The 27600-nt window shown below is 33.6% G+C and overlaps 2 protein-coding genes across 3 annotated transcripts in view; one reads left to right on the top strand and one right to left on the bottom strand.

The window, feature by feature from the left end:
• The window catches only part of Eip63E (cyclin dependent kinase Eip63E), a gene marked incomplete at its 5' end in the record, with an annotated part of 126008 nt that extends 123406 nt beyond the window's left edge, over positions 1–2602 (top strand). The window contains one exon of the mRNA XM_088232944.1: positions 1968–2602. Coding sequence (XP_088089070.1) covers positions 1968–2035 — 68 coding nt within the window. The remainder of the gene's footprint in view (positions 1–1967) is intronic.
• A 6468-nt stretch (positions 2603–9070) lies between these two features.
• LOC148277378 (uncharacterized) lies at positions 9071–21837 on the bottom strand. Of its 2 annotated transcripts, none has more exons than XM_088232947.1 (8): positions 21594–21837; positions 21183–21340; positions 19851–19951; positions 18971–19067; positions 16140–16361; positions 14020–14153; positions 11359–11476; positions 9071–9800 (listed from the first exon to the last, which is right to left on the bottom strand). In XM_088232947.1, exons 2-8 carry the CDS (start codon positions 21264–21266, stop codon positions 9228–9230), a joined length of 1329 nt encoding a protein of 442 aa, XP_088089073.1. In that variant the 5' UTR covers positions 21267–21340; positions 21594–21837; the 3' UTR covers positions 9071–9227. The 2 variants fall into 2 exon arrangements, with proteins under 2 accessions (XP_088089073.1, XP_088089074.1); XM_088232948.1 differs by having other exon boundaries at positions 21642–21813.
• Between the last annotated feature and the right edge of the window lie 5763 nt (positions 21838–27600).

Raw genomic sequence — 27600 nt, forward strand, 5'->3', positions numbered from 1 at the left:
GCTTTTGTGCGTTTTGAATCCAATGAAATAATAATGGAAGAAATACTATTTTGCAAGGCACTTCCCAAAAATACTACAGGTCAATGCTTGCATGACATGTTCCTTGAAGCTACGCAAGATATGAATATCGATTGGGCACAAAAATGCATTGCTATTTGTAGTGACGGAGCAAAAGCCATGACTGGTGCGAAGAGTGGGTTTATTGCTAGACTGAAAGAACAGATGCCAAACGCTTGTTGGATGCATTGCTTTCTCCATCGCCAAGCTCTTGCAGTCAAATCCTTACTGCAAGAATACAGTCAAGTTCTTAATATTATTATTAACATTGTAAATTCTATTAAAGAAAAAGCGTTGCAGACTCGATTGTTTCGAATCATTTGTGAAGATATGGGGACACTACACCGTAATTTGCTTTACCATACAGAAGTTAGGTGGTTATCAAAAGGCAAAGTACTGACCAGAGTTATGGAACTTTGCGCTGAACTATTAGTATATTTACAGCAAGCCAAGTCACATTACTCTGAATTCATTTCTGACCCGGAATTCCTTTTAAAATTGGCTTTTCTTTCTGACTTATTTGAACATTTTAATAACTTGAATAAAAGTCTTCAAGGGCGTGATGAAAATGTCATTACAGCAAAAGACAAACTCCATGGCTTTATAAAAAAAATTGAATTGTGGTCATCATCTATAAATCAAAACAACTTTGATTCATTTTCGTCCACACAGTCTTTCATTGAAGAAGTCGGAAGCGAGATCAACATCAACTCATATATATCTGGTATGAAAATGGTGTTACATAATTTGAAGAAAAAATTGTGCCATTACTTGTCACTGCAAGAGATATCGGATAACACTATGCCTAGGATCTTAAATCCGTTTTTAAATGCAGCTATAAATGAGGCAAATTTAGCAACTAAGCTCAAAGAGAATCTGCTGGAACTATCTGCCGATGGGATGTTACACTTGGAATTCAAGTCTGAAAATTTGGATATGTTTCGGTTAAAAAGAAAAACAGAATACCCGGAATTAACAACCAAGGCTTTGAAGTGTTTGATTCCATTTTCTACCTCGTACTTGTGCGAGTTGGCATTTTCATCAATGGCGCGAATAAAATGTAAACTAAGAAATCGCTTAAATTTGGAAAACGATTTAATACTTAATGTGGCAAAAACGGATCCACGGTGGGAGAAATTAATTGAACAAACTCAAGCGCAACCTTCACATTAAAATGAACGAAGATAAGCAAGCACAGATGTAATCATTTTCTATTTAAACACATTTTTAATATTTATTTTCTTTGTAATAACATGTTTTGAACTAGCATTTTTCTGACTTGTATGATTGATTATAGGGAAATTATGTTAAATATAATAATTTTAACTCTTATCGACTTTTTAGTAAGTCTCACAAATTAAATGTTGTATAAAAAAACTGAAGTTTTCTCGACCTCTCGCAACCCCCCTACAGAGGCTCCGCGACCCCCCAGGGGGTCGCGACCTACAGGTTGAAAAACAATGGTCTATAGCTGCAAGACGTGCTGTAATCTAGCTCCTGTATATCATAATTGGAGACGAGGAACAAGAATCCCAACCGTCCATGCGCTCTGTAGCTGCAAGACGTGGTGGGATATTTATTTATTGTACAGCGCCCTCGAGGTGATTTTCACAAAAACGGCGCTATATAAATTATCCAAATATATATATAATACAAAATAACTACTAATAACCAATAACTGAATAATCAATGCAAAACAAATACATAAATTTTTGACATTTTGAATGAATTGAACATCCAAGTATCCAACCAACCCTATTTGAATGGTTGCACCTTACTTACAACTGTTTCATTATATTTAGCTTATTTTTCCAGAAAATGGGGTTATGAAATTGTAAAATACTTTTAAAATATTGTAAATAAATTATGCATACTTTAATCATGAATATTTATTATTGAATTGTTTACAGAAGTGTCAATATTCAGTGTAGAAGGTGTAACACTTCATACGGAGCACCGCCATGCGGGGATCAAGTGAGAGCCATCGCTCTTCACGCGGAATTAGTAACCTCCTTCCGGTGGTGGAGAGGAGAAACCCAACGCCAACTGTATTACCTATTCCACGAGGTCTCTTATATTATTGTTCCCGTGTAATACACACTGAAACATTACAATAAAACTAATATTATAACGAATGTCGCCATTTGGTTATTTATTTACTAATTCAAATTGATTCATTATGTTATTGGACATTTAGATTTTAAAGTACCATTGATTCATATTATATGTATTCTTTTTATTCAAATGCTTTTTTTATACCTACCCATTGACATTTTCAGTGTATGTGCGTTATAGAATTCACATAAATTATTGTCATACTATTATTATAAATTTATGATTGTTTTGTGTTAATTTTCAGCATTTTGTTCATATTCCTCGAGATGACATTTTTTAGCTTATGAAATTATTTCATACCTAATTTAATAAAAAAATATATTTGAAGACAAAGTTAATTATTTTACTACTAACAAATAAACAAATTTTATTAAGGCAAATGGATATATTAATTGAAGACTTGACCGTACACAATTCCTAAAAAAAGAAATTAAATACAATCTTTAAAAACAATTTTCCTATAAAAAATATTATTGTGAAATAAAAATATTCAAGATTAGTGGTAATTATAAAATATTTATGCAGCTCAGATTTTTTTTTTGTATTTTGTACGGTCAAAAGTCCCCACAATCCTTCCAAAATATGAACCATTTGCTATAGTAATTAGTATATTACATTATATATGTTTTGTTTATTTGTCTTCATACCAAATTCACTCCCACGCAAATAACACATCTAATGCTAGTCATAATAATTCAATTGTGAGTTAAGTTAAAGCGAATGGGTTAAAGAAAGTGAGCTTGTGTTGTGTAAGATGTAAAATATTTTTATTACAAATATTGTCATAGTTCCAGTAACATTGTTACTATATTGTTACTGTAAATCAATTATATGTTGTGGTTACAAAGAGAAAAGTCATTTACCACATTGACCAATAATTTATACTCTTGCCAGCTTTAATTTTATTTAAATCGAGAGCATAATATTGAAAAGAAAACCACATATGAACTACAAAATAAATTTAAATAATATATTTGTAAATGTACATTTTACAATGGTAAACATTTCGACAGGATAAATTCATTATTTTATAAAATAAGTACATATTTATTTATTTTTGACAGCCTAAAATACCACTTAAAATAATCACAATTCTAAAAAAAATGATGCACCAATTAAAATAATATTTGACATTTTCTTTCATTATTGTGGATTTTTACTATATGTATCTTTATTGAATCAAAATTTAAAAATCATTCACGATTTTTTTGTTAATCAATGCTGTAGTTCGTATAAAAGTTGTTGACCGATTATAATATGTAATTGCAATATACAAACAAAATAGAACATGATACTTTATATTTTGTAATTTTATTAGTGCCAGTAAAAGAAAGCAACATTATATATTAAATTGAAATACCTTATACAGAATAGCTCCAGATGATCTTTTTTGGTTAATGAGTCAATAAATTGTAATATTATCTATATGCTAAGAAGATTCACACATTTGGTTGTGTAATCTTTTGAGTATAAATATGTCTATTAGTATTACAATTTTTTTTAATAAGAATTTCGAAATGATAACACTGTTTTATATAGCAAAAATAATAAGAATCTATATTTTTAATAACTATCCAAAGCTTAGCTAATCTCGTTTAAATCATAAACACCAATAATTCTCGTTCCCGTTGAAATATGCACTTTGTTAGAATTGAATGTTTCTTACGAAACAATTTTCGCATGAATAATATTTTTTATCTGATTCTTATACAGCATATTTCATCTAAACAATTGCATAGTTTGTATATATGCACCAATGTCTCATATCCTTAGTCAGCCGTCCGTTAAATTTAAGATATTTTGAGGAGCTGTCAATATTGTAATTATTCGGAGACTATGCGTAAGTTAAAATTCACCTAACCGACCTGAAATAATATTTAATACAACAAGCAAAGTAAACTGTGTTACTTTTACAAACCTTGGGTATACTCCAAATCAAACTGAGTTTAACAATCTTCTATTTTAAAAATAATTATAACTTTTCAAAAGAGTACAAAATTAACTCCGGTAATGCAAAAAAAAAAGAAGTCCTTTATTCCTAAAATAACAACCCGCAAGTTTGCATTTACTTATAATTATTAGCATATTTAATAGATAGAATGTTTCTTTCCAACTAAATTCTAAAGCTTTTCCGGTTTTGACTGAATGTATTTGATATCTTTGTTCTGTAGACTAGACAGTTTGACATTACTTAATTTTCCCAACATCAATCAATTTTGTTGACAAAATATTTTTTAACGTATTCCTAAACTAGTTTAGTTAACAAAATTACATTGTGTATTTATTCTGATATAGAAACTTGTATCCGTGTATACGTGTAGAATTTTGACATTGTGAATGTACAGGGACATTGTTATTCTTATTGTCTCGAGAACTAGTGAGCAGTCAACTAATTGTGCAAATAGTCCCAATCTTCTGTAATTGACCCTAAAAACAAGACTTTTTACAAATTGGTTTCGGTTCATTGTAAAATGTGATACAAAGCATGTGATATGAATTAATGAAATGGAAAATTAAGAAAAATCACAACCATCGATGCCAATTGTGTTAGTATTTAAACTCTAGTGTGTCTGTAGAAGAATCAGTCGTAGCTTTGTATTTGAATTTGATAGAAAAGCTTACTGTACGAACTAGGAAGTCTAACGAAGGAACGGTACACTTAATGTTAATGCACTCTAATTCCTTCCATGGTGCTCAAAATATTACTCATAGAGACAGTTTGATAAGTAGATACAATATTTCACGATTGCTAGCCTAATTATCTGTAAAAAGGATCATGCGTAATTTAGATATCCTTATGTTTATTTTATTTTTCATTAGCTTTATTTATACTCAAAGTAGTGACTTCTAGAAATGAGTGTACTATTTCAAATACATGCGTCTATTTGTAAGATCAGTATTTTTGTTTTAACATACTTCTAATGTTATATAAACATTATTGTCCAAATTGAAAATTGTATTGGTTCACCAAATAACTGACATAATGATGCAAACTCTTTTCCCAATGATGTTATGTAAAGTATTTGATGGAGCAATTTAGTCTTATTTTGCCATATTCATTTTGTGAATATAAAATTCATATGATTTGTGTTGTAGAATATATTATTCTTTTTAGTTGTATTTGATTATATAATTTCTAACCTTAAAAAAAACTACCTGCTCATTTTGGGTGTTATAAGAATATGTAATAATAGTATTAATGAATTATACACCCATCTTATGGCAGTGGTATGTTACTGTATTTGAAGAGTGGATGTATTTAAAAAAAATATTTTTTCTAAAGTAAACTTCAGTACTAAAATGTCTGTATTTGAAGTCACATGTGAGAAATATATTGTGCAATATAATAAGTAAAGAATGTGTCTATAGTAAATGATAAATAACATGCCGAAAGAACAAAATCAAAAGCTTTGAATTTTAAAATAACTTTTGAATAACTTATAGAGGAATCAAATAGCGCTGGCCTTGTGATTCTTAAGTCAGCTTTACCCAAAGCACGATCTAAATTTGTATTACTCGATAGTTAAAAAAACCAGCTGATCTCTCCAATAGGATTTGTTTTAAGTAATAAACTCCTTAGAAAACAAACTGCATCCTCTCAGTGTAGATATAAAATGATCATTTTTAGGATTTTGTGCCATTCAACGCGTACATTATTTTTTAGTGAGTTTTTGAGACAAAATCTCGGATTCTACTTTGCCATCTCTCATGATTTCCAGTCATCAGTAGATGCGTGTAGTTGAACTCGTGAAGTAAAGTGGCAGTTTACAAGTAAAGGAAAAACTTATGAGTAGAAATAAATCATTGTACTCTTTTTCCTATGTAATTTGTACTCGGGCTGTAGATTGAGTAGTTCCCTAATAATGTAGAAGTGAGTTAGAACATTCTGCATTGCTAAAATAGATGATAAAATGGATCTTTTTGATAAATAAAGACAAGCAGCAGAGAATAAAGACACAAATACGATAGAAGTCAGCTAGTTGGAATGACATTCTCACGGTTATCAGTTCAGAAACTATGTGCCGAATATCTGTACTTGAGGTGATTTATTAACTACTTTAATTTTTAATTTGTCACACATAAAAAAATTGTTTTCAATGTATCATACACAAGTGATTCCATCTTATTGTTTTCCAAATGTAAATCTATTGTTAGTAATGTAATTCAAATAGGGAATAATATTAATATTATGATCTTTTTTATATAAAAAAATATTGTGTAAATACAAATTTTGAACTGATAAATAAATTTATTTCTAAACGGCTAGAGTTGTTTTATTTCATTATCGTAAGCATAATTATTATATATACAGTAGAACTTGGTTATTACGAGGAAGACGGGACCGACTGAATTTGCTCGTTATAAGCATTACTCGTTATGCCAGAGAAAGGTTTTTAAAATACAATGGCCATTGCATATTGTCACCATTGAACAACAACAAACCATCACGCCATAACACTCTATCTTGGCATACAGACCTCGCTTCCTCTACATTCATACATCTTCTCATGCACGCACGCCGATTATTCCTACTTTTGACGTGTCCATCTTCAAGTATTTGATGGACTTGATCGTGCTATGTCTTTCTCGGTATTCCTCATTTTCTGCATCCATCAACATTTGCATCGTAGATCTTTCTAGCCGTTCTTCCGCTGTCCATTCACTCTACATGTCCAAACCAAGCAGCACCCCTTTCTTGATTCTGTCAATAATGCATGTCTCAGCCTTACACACTTCACGGATCTCGACATTTGTGCACCTATCATACATCGTTTTACCACACATTCGCCTGAGGGATCGCATTTCGACAGCATTCAACCTACTTTCATCATTATTTTTCCAATTCCATACTTCGCTCCCATACATTAGAGTTGGAACTAGAACTCCGTTGTGAACTGCTAGTTTAGCCTCCTCCGATAAACATTTGTTTGCCAAAGTAGATTTTAGTGCACCGTTCACCCTGTTCCCGGCACTCACCCTCCTTTCAATATCTCGGCCTTTCCGTCCCTAGTAAACATACTTCCCAGGTACACAAATTCTTCTACCTGATTCAGAATATCTCCGTTCACGCTGATCTCACATTTAGTTATATTTTCATCCCTTTCAAAAACCATCACTTTCGATTTATCAACATTCATAAGCAAATTGCTTTTCTTGCATACATCGTAGACTTTTGTTACCAAGAATTGAAGGTCTTCTTTGCTGCTAGCAAGAAGCACGGCATCATCCGCATACAGAAGACAGTTAACAGTTATACCACTCATTTTTGCTGCCATTCTTAAATCTTTCAGTTTTTTCATACAGTTATCGATGTATATGTTGAACAACCATGGTGACATTACACATCCCTGTTTGACTCCTTTCGGAATATTAAACCACGATGTGAATGACCCATTCACCTTCACACATGCTGTGCTGTCCTTATACAGTGACGCAATAGCCCTTGTCAGGTTACCATTTACTCCATACTCCGATAAAACTTTCCACAATTTCTCTCTGTCAATTCTATCAAATGCCTTTTGCAGATCGACAAATGCGCAGAAAAGTTTCTGATGTTTAGCCAGAAACTTTTGTCATATTTCGGAGAGCAAATATTTGATCCATACATCCTCTTCCATTCATAAATCCACTTTGTATATCCCTAACTCTATCTTTAGTCACTTTTCTTACTCTCTCAATCAGTATTCTGCCATAAATTTTTCCAACAGCGCTCAAAAGGCTGATAGCTCTATAGTTTCAGCAGTCCACCCTAGAGCCTTTTCCCTTGTATAGAGGCATAACAACAGCTCTCCTCCAATCAGGGGGAGTGTATTTCTCCTCTAAACATAGGTTAAAGAGCTTATGTAGCCATACAAAAATTATTTCTCCACCCGCTTTTATAAACTCTGTGGCAATGTTATCATAACCTTGCGCTTTCCCATTCTTCATATACTCTGCAGCATTTTTAATTTCTTCCATACTTATCTCTTTCGCATCGTCATCTGCATTTATGTTTACTTGAGAAGGTGGTGCGCTGGCTATATTTCCTGTGTGCGTTTCGTACACCTCCTCAAAATATTCCTTCCATCTCGTTTTAATTCCACTATCATTCGTCACCATTTTTCCATCATTTCCTGTTACTGCACCATTGAAAATTATAATAAATGCTTACAAAAATACCAGTTTCTAAATTTCAGATTCAGGTAAATAAACATTCGTTTTTGTTCACAATGTTGACAATGTGATATGGATAGAGAAAACTTTTTACACACTTCAACATATTTCACGCCACATTCTATTTAACAAATTGCCACTTTTTCATAAATTGAAACACTTCTGTTAGTAGCCATGTTTACAATTATTCAAGGGTAAGGTTTTAACTTATCTGACATCACCCACTTGTAATGTTCAATATGCATTGACCATAGAACATAAATAAAAAACATTATAAAAACCCCCGAAATAAGGATGTCATTCATAAACTACAAAAGAAGTTGTAAATTGTAATGAGGTGCCGAGCCTGTGCTTACTAAGCTCATAAAGCTTGGATTTTTACACGCAATTTCAACCATATGTGTAATAATTTGTCAATGCTGTCGGCGAAAACACCAATTAGGTTCTTAGATACTTAGATAATATCATAAACGTAAACAGATACCAACGCCCAGCGCATTGGTAATAAATTAGGCCCCCATTTGGATTTTATTACTTAGGTTCTTATTTTAAAAATGATGTTTTTAAACAATTGAAGAGTTTTTTCTCAATTGTTGACAATATTTTTGTTCGGTATTTCCGAGAAGAAGCTCGTTATGGAAAAAACCACAAACTAAAATGTCAACTAATGTTTCCTCATTATATCCGAGATCTCGCTCCAAGTTCGACTGTATATGTATGTGTAAATAGTACAAACATATTATGATTTATTTAGGTATGTAATATTATATTATGTATAAAAATTCTACATAATTCAGAACATAAAATTAAATTAATAAAAAAAACTATTACATGAAAAATGACAAATGAATCGATCAAAGATTATAATAAATTATTAATATAATAATTTAATCTCTGATTGATTATGACAGTCTAAAAAGGGGGTGTTCTGCTGCGGACACATAAAGTCTATCATTTTTATCTATTTTATAGGCACCAGTATAAAGTTTCCTACGAGAATCTGGAGTAGCTGGAACACCAATTATACTATTATGGAGATCAATGTCTTCCTTTTTATAAGAAATAACACTTTCATTGTATCTGCCAAACGAAGCAAGAGCCGTTGCTAAATCGGAATCTGTTTTAAACGAGTTGAACATTTCTAAGAAATTCATAAGAGGCAAGTGAAATGCTTCTGGCTTTTCCAACGATTTTTGTTTCAAAACATTACAACATCTATCAATTTCAGAAAGAGTGTCTTCATACGGTGGACATTCGTTGTCTTTTTGCAAACAGATGGAATTGTTTGATCGTTCCAAAAACACATCTTCACATAAAACTTCACTCCAATCGTTGTTTACAAGAGAGACCTTCTTTTCTTCCATTTCATTACTGTGCTCAATCATAACATCGTCCTTTTGTTTAGTATCTAAAATTTCTTTGATGTCTCCTATTATCTTTATTTCACTTTCTATATTTTTCTCCTCTTCGAAACTCTGGAAGCAATTGAAAATATACATATGATAGAAAGAAAAAACAATGTATTGAGTTTGTTCTAATGTTTACAGAAAAGGACTGGATTTATTTATTTCCCAACGATAACTATGAAGGTTTCAGCTCTTCAACTTCACAAAAATGAACAGATGGAAGAATTGAATAAATACAGATGTTCAAACATATGCAGAATGGCGAATGTTGTATAAAGCACCCACTAAAACCAACCAATGACAGGACTGTAAACGCCTAGACTTCGACATTCCCTTCTCAAAAATGTTCTCCATTTTTGTTGTAGTATGTCGTATAAAAAAGTGAGAAGGGGTAGAAAAGTTGGCAAGTATTTTAATGCGTTGTCTAGTCGGTGAAATACATCATTCAGTCAGATGAATCTCAGCTTTCAGCTCAGAAGTCAGCTTTCAGCTCTTTAAACTTAAAAAAATCAACATCAACTTCCATTGGGAAGAATTAAATGAATATGCATGTTAAAGCATAGGCAGAATAGTGAATGTTATGAGACATGAAATAAAAATCTTCAGAAACAAAATGTTTAAATACTCCCGTGTAAACTACACTTAATTACAGGAATAGAATGAGGAAGTTCACTGGTTTTTTTAATTTTTTATTGGTTAATAGACAATTAAACTAATGATTTCGATAAAATTATAAATAAAATTATCAATAAAACTACTTGGTTTAGTTTCACTTTTATTTAATTTTGACCAACGAGCGCTTTCGCCTAAGAAGGCATAACCAAGAAGCTTTACAGATAATTATATCTAAATCATTAACTATGGAGTTTTATCGAGAAATATCTACAAAAAACATCAATACAATTAAACTATGTCAATTTATTTTTATGTATTGTATTATCAGCATTATGATTTTTTAAAGTTTTGCATTTCTGAAATTACTCCGTGTGTGATGTCTCAAGTTATCTTCCGCTTCTTCTCAGTCAGTTCTGCCGATAGGTCTGTTGGCTTAATATAAATCGGAAATCTTTCACAACTCTCTCGCCATTGGTTGATTCGTATGAACTAGTGATGTCGTTCAAAGTAGTTTATTTTTTTCATCCATTTTCAATTAATTTTGCCGCACAATTTTATGCTCTAATATTTACTGCGCGTAAGAAAACATTTTTTAATCAAAATTCCCATAAGGCTGAACCTCCTTATTATGCAGAAGAATGCTGAGAATCTCATGGACTGATCGTGCCTTCAATGAGGTGGTTTTAAGCATCATGAATAAGGAGAGGAAGTTACTGACGACTGTCAAAAAAAGAAAAGTCTCATATTTTGGTTACGTATTTCGTAATGAGAAGTATCCCCTTTTACAACTTACTGTGGAAGAAAAGAGAGGGGGCAGGCAGGGTATGGGGCGAAAAAGAGCATCATGACTCAGAAATCATAGACAGCTGCTCAGTGTGCCGGAGGCAGCGGCGCTGATTAGACTGGCCCAGGATCGTGACGAGTACTGAATGACGGTCGCCAGCTTCTGGTAGGAGTGCCAAAGGAAGAAGAAGATATGTAATAAAAGTATGGTATAAAATTCTCTGCTTACCCGTTTCTTAGGTTTCCTGAATGTTTCGTGCATTTCTCTCTCTGCCATAGAGTCGTGGTTGTGATTAAATCGAATATTGATGACAGCGGGATACTCTTTCAAATAAGGATCTGTCGTCCTAAGTAAAAAAAATATTCAATGAAAAAAAATATTAACACAAAAAGTACATATAAAAAATTCATTCATTTATTCCCTTTTCACATCTAATAGTGCATACGGCACTGCATAGGTACACCAATCGCAGCGTATCTTGATCATTTTTGTTACATGAAGGAAAGATAATCAGTCTTATGCTTCAGGTGCCAGTCCAGGGAGTATGAAATATTTTAGTGTTAAAACACCGTTTTAAATTAATATTTCACATCAACCATGTCGGCAATCGAACCCGAGACCTTTTGTATGGCAGGCAAACGTGCTGACCACTACACCGGGAGGCCGACGTATGAAACAAGCCACATTAAATAGTTTTTTTATGGTTAACAGTATAAAAATATCTTCAACGTCCCCCTTTCCGGACCTATTGGTGCATTCGGCACTGCATTGGTAAACCAAATGCAGCGTAGTTTGATCATCCATCACATGAAGGTAAGGTGATCAGTCTTACGCTTCAGGGGTTCTATTATGAATATTTTCGCAGGGGTAGAGATATGTGCTATAAACTAATTAATAATTAAAAAAGGAATGGCCCTCGCTCAGACGCTGTAAGTCTTTGTGGGCATTTTTTCCAATTCATGTTCATGTATGGCTTAATTTTAAGCTGTATTTTTGTAATTATATTTCTATGTAAATAATATATGTATGGAAAAATAAACAAATAAAAATTTTAAAAAAAGAGAAGAAAAAAAATTTGGGGATTTTGTATTTTTTGCATGCGACTACATTTTGTTTATTTATAAACGCGCCCACAGGGCTCCTACAATATTTAATTAAGAAGTACATCAAGTATTATAGCAATTTACATAAAATAGAATCATAATTATTTTACTATTTTTTATAATAATAATAAAAAAAGATAAAACAAAAGAAAAAGGAAATAAGTAAAGATGAATAGAAATCAAAAAGAGGAGAATTGGGGGGATGGCCATTCAATGGAAAGCATAGCTAATTTAATTGCAGCAGCAGTGGTGCGGAGCAAGTCCAACAGCTCAGCATAATTATTAGCTGTTCTGTGGATGCTCACTAGGGAGGGGAGGGGAGAATGTTGGGTGAAGTGTGACCTATTGTACTCACACTGGAACATGTGTTGGAGTCTGGTGGTCCTTGTGGGTACACGAAAGTTTATCAGGGACAGTAATTTTGGGCAATCTATTATGGTGCATATCACTTTGTGTATCAGAGTGAGGTCAGCAATTGTCCTTCTGGTGGTAATTTTCTTTCATATATGGCCACACAGATGATTAAACGTCAAATAAATACAAACACATGAAACCAAAAATGGTGATTTGACTTAAGGACATTATTGCGACCTTAAGCATTACCCAAAACTTAATTAGGTTGAATTGACCGAACTGTATTAGTTTTTTCCGTTTTCTAAATAGTTTTATGATGTTGAACTATGAAATGAACGTAGTTATGCAGAAAGCAGCCAGTCCACAATTTTGAAAAAATGAGATATTGATCTTATCGGGTGCAGTAAGATCAATTCTATGCCGTGCTAAAAACAGCCAGACCGCTTTCATACGAAAAATTGTTTTAATCACGTTCTGAAAATGGTGTCCATCACAAAAATGGCATTCCTCAATTTGCAGAAAACACCCACAGCACTAGTAACATCTTAACGAATTTTAAAAGTGATTAAAACTAATAAAATACATAATTGAATTCTTGTTTGTAATATAAAAATAAACTGATATATTTATTGTTTATCATTTATTAAAGTCAAAAACATTCCAACTGTTGTGTAGATTTGTTTATTGACTCTTTTCAAAAAGGTGCTATTATCTCAGTTTCCCTTTTCTATGGCTGGCTGCTTTCTACATAACTATGTTCAAATGTCAATTTAAAAAATGTTTGTTTTGTTTTACTGTCATTTGACGTTTAATCATCAAGTGGCCATATATGAAGCAAAGAGTAGTAGCATGCGAAAAATAAATATACACAAATTGACCACTCTCTACCCTCACGAGAAGATTCAGAATAGCATCTTAGGTCCTAGTCCAGGAACAATAAAATATTGCAAAAACCTTAAAAATTAATACTTCATATCCACCCTGCCAGGAATCGAACCTAGAACCTCAAGAATCTCGTGTAATTGAATTACACAAACACCCCAATAACATAAACAAAGATGACGGGCTGAAATCAAACTCAACGTAATTCCCGGCACTACACATTACAAAAATGACAGAATGTGCCTACTGCCGACTGCGACACGGTACAAATTACTAGTACATAAACACATTTTTTCTATAAAACACACCCTGAAGATGATCCTGCAATGGTAGTTGAAACGTCGGAAACAAATCCAACTTACATGGGATCACCCAAAAAAGATACATACAAATATAATGATGTTCACTTAATATTTCATACCCAAAATTGATTCTAAATCAATAAATAAATAAGCCCATTAGAGAAAATGGAAAAGCCCGCTTTCTGTCAGAGATTATAATAATAGTAACAACTTACTGTCTGACTTAAAAAGGGAGAGTAAAACAATACCTCTGCATTTCTTGTTGCTTTATTGTAAGGGACACTTTGGCGGGACACCCTGTGTGTTCAATGCGCCTTTTTCTTGTATTCTCTTTTTTTCTATTTTGATGTACATACTGGTTATTTTGACAGCGGAAATTCTTCTGTGAAAAAATAGAGACAATTAAAATTATTTTAAACTTATAAAATACAAACTGTTTGTAACACTATTAACAAAGTTTTTATTTTAAGTTAATATAATTATGCCCACTTAGAAGGGTAAACGTGATTTTGTTTTTTTAGAGTAATTCAACAAAAACTTTAAGGCAAAGCTGATTAATTATTATAACTTCGGACTTGGCAGGGGAAGTCGGACAGTGGCACATCGTTTCGCTTCAAGGTAATCTGTAGGGAGGGGGTAGCGCGAATCACAGTCCTTTTGCGTCAATATGCTCGCAACACCTATCGCTACGTAGGTATGTTTTGTTTTTTGTTGCTAGTGTTGTAATTCATTATAATAATAGCGGTATTACTGTGTCTCTGCCAATCTTGAATTTTCGTTAAGTGTTCGACAAACATATGTCCAGATCAGTACAATTTTATTATCATTTTTTTTTTATTGGTTTGATTTATAGACTTTTACTCATTTAATGAATAAAAAAACTAATTTAAAATGTCGTACTTTGCGAGGTGAAGTGAACATGCCGCGAATATACAAACGGAAGGTTGGAGGACGACCATATCAGCAATATGATTCTCAAAATATGGATAAAGCTATTTTGGAAGTACGGGACAAAAAGTTATTTGTTCGAGATGCAGCTGCCAAGTTTTCAGTGCCAAAAGTACTTAGATTTATATAATTCAAATGGTTTTAATTGAATAAACAAGTGCGTATCATTTAAACAAAAAACCTAATATTTTGGACATTTAGTGTATGTTGTCCTCACAACTTCAATTAAATTCTTTTTAAAATTATTTTGCCGACCCGAATCTTCATAAACTTAAAAAATATACGAAAAAGTGTGCGGAGCCACCTCGTTCCCCGGCACCTTGTTGCTATTTATACCATTTTCAGTTTAAATAAAACTGATTTTTGTTTTTTTCATTTTTATGGCATTATGCCTTTCTACGTGGGCACAATTAAATTCATCATGAAGTAAGTGCCGCTTCGATAAATAAAATAATTTCGAAATTGAATTATAATTTAAACAATTGAGTCGTCTATTTCCAAAACCCCCTATCTACCAATGGCGGCCATAGTTTTGGAAATAGACAACTCAATTATATATTTTATTGAGAAAAACAGTAGAAGTTATATAAATTAACAAGAATAAAAAAGTAATACATGTAACCACAGTTGTTTAAATAAATATCACCGTCATCATTACTTTTACACAACGAATGGTGCATAGGACACTTAATTTGTACACCAACCGCAGCTGATCTTGATATTTTTTTTTTTACATAAATGTAAGACGATCAGCCTAACACTTCAAGTGCCAGTCCAGGGGTTATGAAATATTCTAGTGGAAAAACAGCTTTTTAAGTAAATGGTCGACCGTGCCGGGAATCACTCAAGACCTCTTGCATAATAGGCAAACGCACTGACCTATTCTATCATTGAGAGGAAACGCGGTCTGACTTTTCTTCATACAAACGTATTCCCTTATTTTCTTCCTGGATTATGGCACCAGAGCAGTGATTTTTTAAACAAAATATATATTTACCATTAGCATGTTTCTATTATTTCGCTATTTTGATAAATTGTTTCTTATGGGAGCTAAGACCATCCAAAAACCAAAAAAAGTGCTGAGTTTCACCTGCCGTCTTCATTCAATTATATATCATCATATAAATAATTTTGAAAAACAGATATGGTACCGAAACAAAAAAAATCATTCTGAAACTCTTTCTCAAAAAAAAAAAATCTGTTCAGTTTTGAGGTGCAGAAAATTAATCAGTCCGATGTGCAGTTGTCTTTTTTGCACAATATCGGGGAGGCATCTATGAACTAGAAAAACAATGTTCAAATACCTATTCATCAAATTTCTCTGACACCGTGTATCCTCATAATAAGCAAAAAAACCATTTTTAGACAGCAATGTAAAGTATGACTAGAAAGATTAACATATTTAATTACAAGCACTTACTTTAAAAACTAGCTTCTTGGATTTTTCACATTTGAATGTTGAGTCTACACGGTAGACAGTGTATGTCTTTTGTTCAAATAGTTTTAGCCATCGCAGAATTGTATCTTTGTCGGTAATGTTGAGTCTGAGGGAACAAGAGAAACATGGCCTGTTGTCTATACTCTCCTCGATAACATATGACACGATCACAACTCCGAAATCCACTGGCAATAACTTCACTAGCTGAAAGAACAAACAGGGCAATGCTTGAATTTGTCAGATTTGCAACAATAATATTTGACTTATATCTTAATTAATATTTGTAGGTAGAAATGCAGTAAATGTACTCATATTTTATTTTAAATCTTGAAATAGAGCACAGATAAACATATTCTTATATCAAACATTTTCTAAAAAAAAATATTTAACGTTAAGAAAAAAAACAAAAATTTAAATTTTATTAATATATTACAACAGAGATGAAGAACATTTTATAAAAGGGAATATAGAAGCATAGGCTTTTACAGGGCTTATGATCTGTCATTTCCTGATTTAAGTAGCCACTTTACACACCGTGTAACATTCACCATTCTGCCTATGTTCGAACATTTATATTCCTTCAATTCTTCCACCTTTGCGAAGTAAAAGAGCTGAAACCTTGGGTGACATTCTGACCGAATTATTTACCTAGGCAATGCCTGAAAATATATTTTTATTTTTTACTCTTTTTTGCACCAGCTGGACCAAGGGGGTTGAATCCATTTATTCAAAAGATTGTCGATAAAAACATTTTATTTTAAATAAAAAAATGAAATATTAAAAATTTTCAAACAAATGTACTAAATGTTGTTTGATTGAAGGAAAAAAGTTGTGATACATTTTTGTACAATTCAAAGTATTAAGTCATTGACATATTAACACACATAGATGAGCCCTATCAAGAAAACGAACCCATAATTATCGAGTTTGTTTTACACAGGGGCTGCATTTGAAGAAAATGCATATCCAGGTAACCCTCCTACAACACGGTAGATAGGTTCCTATAAAATGCCGTGTTAAATGAGATAAAAGGGGGGGGGGGTTAGGTTTCCAAAAAACTCATAACAATTTTTTCTGCTATTACATATTTATGGGTCAAATAGTAGAAAATAACTTATCCATTTTATTAGGCACTTTAATCACATGAATGTTCTATTAGGCATTTTTTTCCATCAATGGCCAGTTTTGTCTTGATTAAAAACTTGATTTGGTGGGTGTCTATGTTTCCAATTTTTTTCTGGACAAGTCCTGGCAGCTTCATGGTCAGCTGACGCAAATTAGCCTAGCATCTTTGCACTGAGGACCTTTGCTTGCCACAAAATCTAGACTGACAGAAGACTCCATTTTCTTTACGGTGTTTGTAAATTTTCAGAGTTTTCTGTTTAGTAATATTGTAACTTTTTTGACAGCAATCGTCGATCCAAATTCAGAGTGCCTTTTCCGTTTTCTCAATTATCAGTACACAGGGATGAGATGCATATTTTGCAGACATAATATGCATCTCGTTCCCGATGGGAGAATACCCATTTTTGGCAAGTAAAAAAGTTTGTATTTGAATGTTTACGAACAGTTTTTTAAGGATCCTAATCATATTACTTTTTACGAATTTTGGGTATTGCTAAAATAATAATAACCCACATTTACTATATTAAAAAAATATGTCATTTAAAATAGAGAATACTCATTATATTTGAATATTAATTATTTTAAGCTTTATTAATCACTTATAAACACCTTACCTATAAAAAGTTACACCACCATTTTTACAATGTTTATCTGAATGGTTTTCACACACTTTCAAGATGCAAGTAGGTATTTTGGTTCACGTCGCACCCGGCCGGCGGGTTAAGAACTACTAAAAACATGTTGGGCATGAGTCAAGTGCCATCATTTTTTAGACCTCAGGGCTCTTCGATGTGTATTAATAGGTCGATGCATTAGGTGTAATAAAAACGAAACAAGTTGTGAAGAAGGAATATTTCGATTGATAAACAAGAATACAAAATGGTGAATGTTACACAGTGAGCAAAGTGAGCAATTAAACCAGCCATTGACAAGTTATAGCCTGTTGATGCCTAGATTTCCATATTCAACACATTTTCAATTTTGATGTATTTTTATCAAAATTCATTAGATTTTTATAAACATTTGAAGTAATTATTATAAAAGTTATTTTTATACTTTTTTTTAAAGCCTTTGATGTGTCTGAGATAATCCTGACTTCATAATCCCCCTGCTCAGAGACATGAATATATAACACGGGTAAGAAATAATTTCATTGACAATATTCCTTCCCTTAACACAACGTTCGGTCAAAGATGCGAGAATTCTTTCACTGCCGAATTGTATAATATACTTCCTTATAAAATAAGTAAATTTTGAAAAAGAAATCAAAATCTGGCTGAAGCATACATATACATAGCATAGAAGAAATAATAAAAAAATATTCAAGTGACATTAGAAGGATTTAAATTAAATTTTGAACACTGTACAGTCCTCCTTGGATAGGTTATTCTAGTGAGAAGGGGTCTTAAATCATTTTCAAATACAATTTTATCATACAGTATAGTAAAAAATAAAAAAAATCAGAAAACAATGAAAAAAAATTAGCCATAACTGCCTTAATAATAAAAATTATATTCCAAATGGCAAGCAGGTGAGTGCAATACTACGTAATCCATATACAATATGTTTTAATTAAACCAAATCTTTTGTTATAAGGGTAGGTGTAACAGAAACCCTTAAGAAATTCATTGTGTGCGCTTTGTATATTTTATTAACAGATTTTAGCAATTGAAACAACATATTTCTACCTGCGTTTTATCCTGTAAACTGCCACTGTCATCTTGTACGTAGATACCAATTTTATCATGAAGATAGCTCGAAGATGCAAGGCCACAATCAGAATCACTGAAAATTTTAAAACACTGTTGTATATTAAAATATTATTAATTTCTGAATTGTTAATTTGTGATTATAAAACTGATACATGAAACTAACGCATCTATTTTTAGTTAGCAAGCATACAGAGGAGCCTTTGCTGGGGCGACTGTATATTGTGTACTGCTTTTTGTCAATATTCTATTTCTTTCAAAAAAGCATCCAAAAGGTTTTAGAACTGGCTGACCGAAATGAAATCGGCAACCAGGCTCGGCAATTTATTCCAGTCTGAAACCAACTAGCCGGAAAGAAAGTTTTTCTTGGGATTGAGGTGGAATTGGAAACTAAATAAAAATAAAACATGAAAATATTCTAGAGTATAGCAAAACTACTAAGCAAAAATCTCTGATGTTTATACTACCGACATCTGTCCAAAATAAAGTCCCTAACTTATCAAACAAAGCTTCAAATAAGTGCCCTAAATTGGACTAAATTGTCAGCAGTTTCAAATCTTCACGCACGCGGCAGTGGATTGCCTGAACTTGACAGCAAACTATCACACTACAGTAATAATTATTACATTTATTACAGCAAACTATCACAATGATCGTTATATTCTTCGTTTTTTTGCTCCTGAATATGTAAATCAATAAAAAAAATGTTTGAAATAATGAACCTGTGTAAATCGGTATTTTTTTAATACCATTTGCAAATGTTTTTATGTACTGAAAATTGAGTATTTAGTATTTATTAGAATAAGCTTTTTTTGCTGAAGATTCATTCAAACATAGAAGTAAAATTGTTTAGTTTTACCTAGATTCATTTTCAGAAGGCTCGTAAGGCAAAATATCAGCGAACTCTTCTTTTACTTCTAAAGTCTTTTGTGTTACAGCACAATGGAGATCAGAATATTCCTAAAACAAAGGAGAAAAAATATTAAATACCAATCCGATTGAATTAACACATAAAAAATATAATGTTATCACATTAAAATAAATCTATAAAACAATCGATTTTGCTAAAAGCAGTATCTTCCAGCCAATCAATAACAGATGTGAGAAAAATTGGTCAAAATTTATGCTTAAAAATATATATATATATATATATATATATATACCTAAATATACATATTTTTTTATTACAGCTGTTTTTTAGTAGGCTGATAAAGCATGTCCATATAAATTTATTAATAAAAATACTTTCATTATACCCATACTTTCATTATATACATGTATAATGCATAGAATGTGGGATTGGGTAAGGAGTTTGGAAAGAGGCAGGAAGAGGATACAGGAAAAAAAAGGCATTTTAAAAACTAAGGGAAGTTAAGGTTCTAAGGATTTTAATATTTTGGGTGTTTCTTTAAGGTAGCCAAAGAAGATGCACTTTTATATAAAGAGGTAGCTCATTCCATAGTTTGGCGAAAGAGAAAAGGAATTGCTGAAAAATTATGTGCTATGACGAGGACTGGAAAGTGTTCTCTCCCGAGAAGAGCGAAGCAATAGACCAAGATCTCAATTATCAGCAAGATATCTCAGTGCGCAACGATTGTGAAAAATGTCACGAAGAAGTGAGAGATTGAAAGAGCATGCGCCAATTACTAGAAGCCACTTGAGGTCGGTGCGAGAGGGCGATACATGGTCATATTATTTAAGATTGAAAATAAAGCGAATGCTTTGGTTCTGAAAATGCCCCAGACAATCAGTATTAGTAAATTGTACAAATAAAATGGTATTTTTTCAGTATGAATTAAGTAGGTAAAGTATATGCCACATAGCAGCTATCTGCTCTCTATTCATTAACTTTTAACTTATATTTGCAGTCTGCATTACGTGATGGGTTAAAACAGCTCGTAATGCAGACTACAACTGTCAAATAAATAAATAAGTTTTCTCCTGTGCCGTAAGGTGACCATATTTATAAATGCATAGTACATTCTGACACTCATCCACACCCGATGGTGTATATCCAATAGCTACTGTGTTGGGTTCTTGCGTACTTACACAAAACTTTTCGGTGTAGTAAAAAAATTTAAGTTATAAGACACATACTATACTGAAATGAAACGGATTGATTTGAGCAATTGAGTATCATAAATATAAATATTTTTAGTAAATTGTTACTAATAATGAAATTGATTCTTACATTAAGCCTCTTCCGTTTTCTTCGTCCATGTTCTTTATAAAGATCACCTCGTTTTTCTCGTTTAACTTTAGAGAAAGGAAGCATAATTATTTATGTGTCAAGTAAAATCACAATCAAGAGTTAATTTGATTCAGAATATATCGCTAGTTTGACATGAGCTGTAAAAAAAGAACAAAAGTTATAAAACCGGTAGGAAAAATAATAATAAATGGTAAGTACATGAATGTCACATAAATTTATTGGAAGGATTCCAAGATCAAACAAAATTTATTAAAGCTGGACGTTAATGCAAGCTATATTTTCCTTTAGGCTCACAATTATCTTCAGCGGAAAAACAAAACCACACAATAAATTATAGTAGTGTAAAGACGGAAATAAAATAAGGATATGAAAAATAAAATGTCGAATTACATCTTCAGTGAAGTATTTTTAAGTCTAAATATTTTACAATCTTAATACATTAAAAATAAATGTTCATTTGGTCACCAAATCACATTCAAGGTCTATTATTAATAGTAAACTTTAAATAAATAACTTGGCATCTGTCAATTTCGTTCATTTTCGTATGTAAAATAAAAATACACTAACACAGAAACACAGTAAACACACCGGTTATAAAAACACTAACGGTGGGAATAATCGAAATAAAATAATCGAAATATTCGATTATTAAAAAGATCGAAACATTTCAAAATGCTTACAATTAATCGAGTTCCTCGGACTTGACAAAAAATAATCGAGATATCTCGAGTGAATTCATTCGAAATGGTTTTCCGAGACAATCGAGAAATTCATTCGGACTTGACATTTCGAGCCAATCGAAACATGAATTCGGAATGGATTTCGTGACAACGACAATCGAGATATGAATTCGGACTTAATATTTCGGGATATGAAATCGGACTTGACATTTCAAGAGGATTCATTCGGAATGATTTCTCGAGAGATTAATACGAAAAGTTTACTCGGACTAAGTCAATATTTCGACATAGAATGATTCGAAGGCGCTTTTTGGGAAATGCATTTGACGAGTTCTTCCTGACATGACATTTTGAAAGCAATGGAAATTAATTTTAATGATTTTTCGGGAGTGTAAAATATCGTTTGTGTTCAATAAAATTCAAGTAAGTAGGTATGTCATATTAAATAAATTTTTGGTATGGGTTCAAACTTTTAATATAAAGGGACTAGCCTGAGCTGATTAAGATGCGGGTAAACATTCACAACTTAAAACATTTTTGTGTGTCATTATTATTATGGATAACTTATATAGCGCCATTTTCGTAATATAATACCTCAAGGGCGCTTTACATAGTGATTCTACAGATAAATAAATTTAATTGAGGCTTTTGAATTTGTCATTTGATTAAAACAATTTATTTTGTAGTCACATGCTGTGGATTTATTCAAATGATTTAGAGAACAAGTAAGTTTTTTCCGAAACATCACTTCACTTTCACAGCCTCGCACCTCTGCTGGGAGAGCATTCCATACCATAGGGCGTGCGACCGCAAATGCGTGTTTACTAAATTAAGTGCGCTGTTTGCAGTTCATCTGGAATGCATAGTTCTTTTATATATTCTGGAGCAGAGTTGTGCAGTGAATTATACATAAGCCAACAGATTTTGTATTCCACCCTCTGTGGTAAACGTAGCCAGTGTAATTCCCAAAGTAGCGGAATGAAATGACTGAACTTAAAGATTCCGAAAATAAGTCACGCTGCAGCATTTTACTCATACCCACCGGAGATGGGATTCTAAGACCCTATGAATGCAAAAATTATCGATTACGCGATAAATAAATTTTGTACGCAATTTTCATTCTGTCTAATTTTTTAAAATAAAATTAACTTCAATTTGAGACCTCAATAAAAAAATTCGGTTGAGATAAAACAGAGCTTTAATATAATTTAAACGAATAAAAATATACTTTGTTCTATGGGTGCTTATCTTTCCTGTGAATTTTATAACACAGATTGGCTTGTAGCTCTTCATAAAAATACAGACTCTAGGTGAGTCATTTTGTTCATTGGTAGACCTGCATAGATACCATTACAATATTCAACTCTAGACACTATAAACGCATTTATTAATTGACGGGTGGCATCAACTAGCAAATTTCTGCGTATAAATTTAATTTGTCTCAGCTGGTAGAAGCACGAACTTATCGTTCTACTAATTTGAGCACCAAGAGAAAGATCAGAATTAAGTAAAACTCCCAGTAGTTTGACGGTGGGTAAAGCGGTACTCCCTACATCGGGTAAGGCCGTACCCTGGATGAAATTCTGTCGTCTGGCTGAAGCCACCCATAGTTGTTCCGTTTTGATGGGTTTAATGTTAGTCTGTTTTCAGCCACGATGAGGCTCGCAACCCATCAGGTCGCTTCTCTCGGGGGGGCGCAAAGAGGAGGAATTCTCAGGAATGTAGAATTGCCACTTGGAATGTAAGAGGACGTATGACTGATAAGATGAATGAACTGTGTGATATAATGAAGAATAAATGTATAGATTTATTGTGTGTCTCTGAGACTTGGAAGAAAGGGAGTGGTTCGATGGAGCACGGTGATACTCTGGTTCTCTGGTCCGGTCTCCCTGAGACGGACAGAGCTTGCCGGGGTGTTGCTGCGTTTCTATCGCCAAGAATGATAGAGGGCATGAATGAATATGAATTTGTAAGTGAGAGACTCATGTTTGTCAGATTTAAGGTCGGACTGACAAGATTGCTTGTTATCATAGGATACGCTCCTGTCAACTCCGACTGTGAATCTGAGAAGGACGAGTTTTGGACGAGTCTAATGAATGTGATGAATGGGAAAAAAGATAGCGAAAGGATAGTTTTGGCTGGAGATCTTAATGGTTGGGTGGGAACAAGGAGAGATGGGCTGGAGTCAGCTCTAGGTATGTTTGGGGATGCAAGAGTGAATGACAATGGGAAAAGACTGCTAGAGGTATGCCTGGAATGGAACCTTTTTGTATCGAATACATTTTTCGAACATAAAGGAATCCACCAATACACATGGGAGAGAGGAAATGAAAGGTCGATTATCGATTATGTCATCATTGACTCTAGATTGAAGCCTGTAACTGTCGACACACGTGTGTACAGAGGGGCCGAGATGGAATCAGACCATTTTTTAGTGGTCTCAAGGGTGATTCTGTTTAAGGGATGGCGGTCCCAAACAAACAAAGTTCAGGCTCCTTCTAGAGTCAAAGTTGAAAAACTGCAAAATGCTGACATAAAAGATAATTTTGAAAGATCTGTGAGTCACAGACTGAACGAAAAAGATGTAGAATGTATGGGTATAAACGATATGTGGGAGTGTTTGAAAATAAGTATGTGCGAGGCGGCGAAAGAAGTGTGCGGTGTGACAACGCTAGGGAGAAAGAAAGGTGATGCGTGGTGGGACGACGAAGTCAAAAAACTCGTTAAAAAAAAGAAGGATGCGTGGATAAATTTGCTTGCTGTAAAAAAGAATACAATTGAATATGAATCGGCTAAACGCGTGTATGGTGAAAGTAAGAAAAAGGTTAAGCAGGGTGTATGTGAACGGAAGAAAAAATTGAAGGATGAAGAAGGAATGAAAATGACACACAATTTCCATGAAAACATTAAAGTTTTCTGGAAAGCTGTGAAAAACTCCAGGAGTAGCAGTGAAAGCGGAGGCATGACAGTTGTTAAAGATAAGGATGGAAAAATGGTGACTAGTGAGAGTGGAATAAAAGAGAGATGGAAGGAATACTTTGAGGAAGTTTATGAATCGCACACTCGTAACTCGGGCGGTGCCGATGTATCGACATTATCCGAGGTGTGTCTGAACGCAAATGATGAGGTAAGTCAGATTAGTATGAAAGAAATTATCAGCGTTGTCAAATGTATGCGGAATGGTAAAGCGCAAGGGTATGACTGTATTGCAGCAGAGTTTATTAAGTCGGGTGGCAAATTAATTCTCACATGGCTACATAAACTTTTTAACTTGTGTCTCAAGGAGGAAAGGACTCCACCTGATTGGAGGAGGGCAGTTGTTATGCCGTTATACAAGGGAAAGGGTTCTAAGGTGGAGTGTGGGAATTACAGAGCTATCAGTCTTCTGAGCGCTGTCGGCAAAATGTATGGAAGAATACTGATAGAAAGAGTAAGAAACGTGACCAAGGAGAAAGTATGGGATGTACAGAGTGGATTTATGAATGGTAGAGGATGTATGGATCAAATATTTGCATTACGCAATATGACAGAAAAGTTTTTGGCGAAAAACCAGAAGCTTTTTTGCGCTTTTGTTGATTTGCAAAAAGCATTTGATCGAGTTGATAGGAAAAAATTATGGATGGTTCTATCGGAGTATGGAGTGAGTGACAACCTTGTCCGCGCTATTGCTTCCTTGTACAAAGATAGTGTAGCGTGTGTAAGGGTAAATGGGTCATTAACTTCCTGGTTTGACATCCCTAAAGGAGTCAAACAGGGATGTGTAATGTCACCGTGGTTATTCAACATATACATGGATAAATGTATGAGAGAATTGAAAAGTATGGATGTGGGAGCGAAAATGAGTAATCTTACTGTCAGTTGCCTTCTGTACGCCGATGACGCAGTCCTCCTAGCTGACAGCGAAGAGGAACTGCAATCCTTGGTTACAAAGGTTTACGAAGTGTGCAAGGAGAGTGATTTGCTAATGAATGTGCAAAAGTCGAACGTCATGGTCTTTGAAAGAAATGTAACTATGACTGAATGTAAGATTGTAGTAAATGGAGATAGTTTGAAACAGGTCGAAGAATTTGTATATCTGGGTAGTATGTTTACTAGAGATGGAAATATGGACAAGGATATTGAAAGGAGGGTTAGTGCCGGTAACAGAGTTAATGGTGCCTTAAAGTCTGTCGTAGCAAATAAGTGTCTATCGCAAGAGGCTAAATTAGCAGTTCATAATGGAGTTCTGGTACCAACCCTAATGTATGGAAGCGAAGCATGGAGTTGGAAAAAAAGGGACGAAAGTAGACTGAATGCTGTTGAAATGCGATCCCTCAGGCGAATGTGCGGAAAAACAATGTATGATAGGTGCCCTAATGTCGAAATTAGAGCAGAATGCAAGGCTGAGTTAAGCATTATCGACAAAATTAAGAAAGGTCTTTTGCGATGGTTCGGTCATGTGGAGCGAATGAATGATGAAAGAACGGCTAAAAAGATTTATGATGCGAATGTGTCTGGTTGTAGAAGTCGAGGAAGGCCGAGAAAGACATGGCATGATCAAGTACAACAAATTCTTGAAAGTGGTCATGTGAAAAGTCGGAATAATCGACGTGCGTGCATGAGAAGATGTATGAATGTGAAGGAAGCAAAGGAAGTGTGCCAGGACAGAGTGGTGTGGCGTTCTATCCTCTCTGCCTACCCCTCTGGGGAAATGGCGTGATGGTTAGTTAGTTAGTTACTGTTTTCAGCCATCCAGTTTCCTTTTCTCTCAATGCATCCATCAATTAAATTGACAAGCACTCTTCTCTCGCCTGGTTTCCAATAAAAATAAATCTGTGTATGATCTGCATAGCAGAGAGACCACAATCCACATTCTTTGATAATGTTCTTTATATCTTTAGTGTAAAGGAGATAGGGGAGTGGTCCAGGTACTGATCATTGAGGTACTCCTGTAGACATCTGAAAGTTGGGTGAGCTTTTACCCTCGAACACATCTGCATATTCTCTTTCATTAAGATATGAACTGAACCACAAATGTGCCTGATCACGGATACCATAAGTTTTTTTCCAGACGTTCAAGCAAAATATTATGATCTACAATATCGAGTGCAGCACTCATGTCCAGAAGAGCCACCAATACCAGATTACCAGAGTCCACCCCCGTTATAATGTCAGACAGTAATCTTATCATTCCCGTCTCCGTGGAATGAAAACGTCGGTATGCCGATTGCCGTACCGAAAATAAAGAATTCTGCTCGATATAGTTGACGAGCCTATGAGAAACTATTTTTGATACGATGGGAAGATTTGAAATAGGACAAAAACTGGAAAGATCTTCCACATCTTGCTATGATTTTTTTAAAATTGTAGTTACATTAGCTTTCTTTATGGATCTTGGAACAATTCTGCGCTCTATGGAGGTGTGAAATAAATCTGTTAAAAATGGAGCTAATACGTTAATGCATTTTTTCAAAAGCCATATTGGCATCGGATCTTACATACATTGTTTGTTGGGTAATGCCGCAATAATCCTTTAAACCTTATTTGTACATGTTTTATATCCAATTCCCCGTAGGGCTGAACTTCCTCATTATTATTTCAAATTAATTTGTTATTATATATGTATATGTTTACTCCCCCCCCCCCCCGATACTTCAAATAAATGTCAGCAATGTTTTTTTTTCGATGTTTGCATTCGATTATTTGCATGTCTCGAATGCTTATATTTCGATTATTCC

This window comes from Micrasema longulum, unplaced genomic scaffold (assembly GCF_059751315.1).
Source record: "Micrasema longulum isolate JH-2025_06_02 unplaced genomic scaffold, ASM5975131v1 h1tg001040l, whole genome shotgun sequence".
In the NCBI taxonomy this organism is placed as follows: domain Eukaryota; kingdom Metazoa; phylum Arthropoda; class Insecta; order Trichoptera; family Brachycentridae; genus Micrasema; species Micrasema longulum.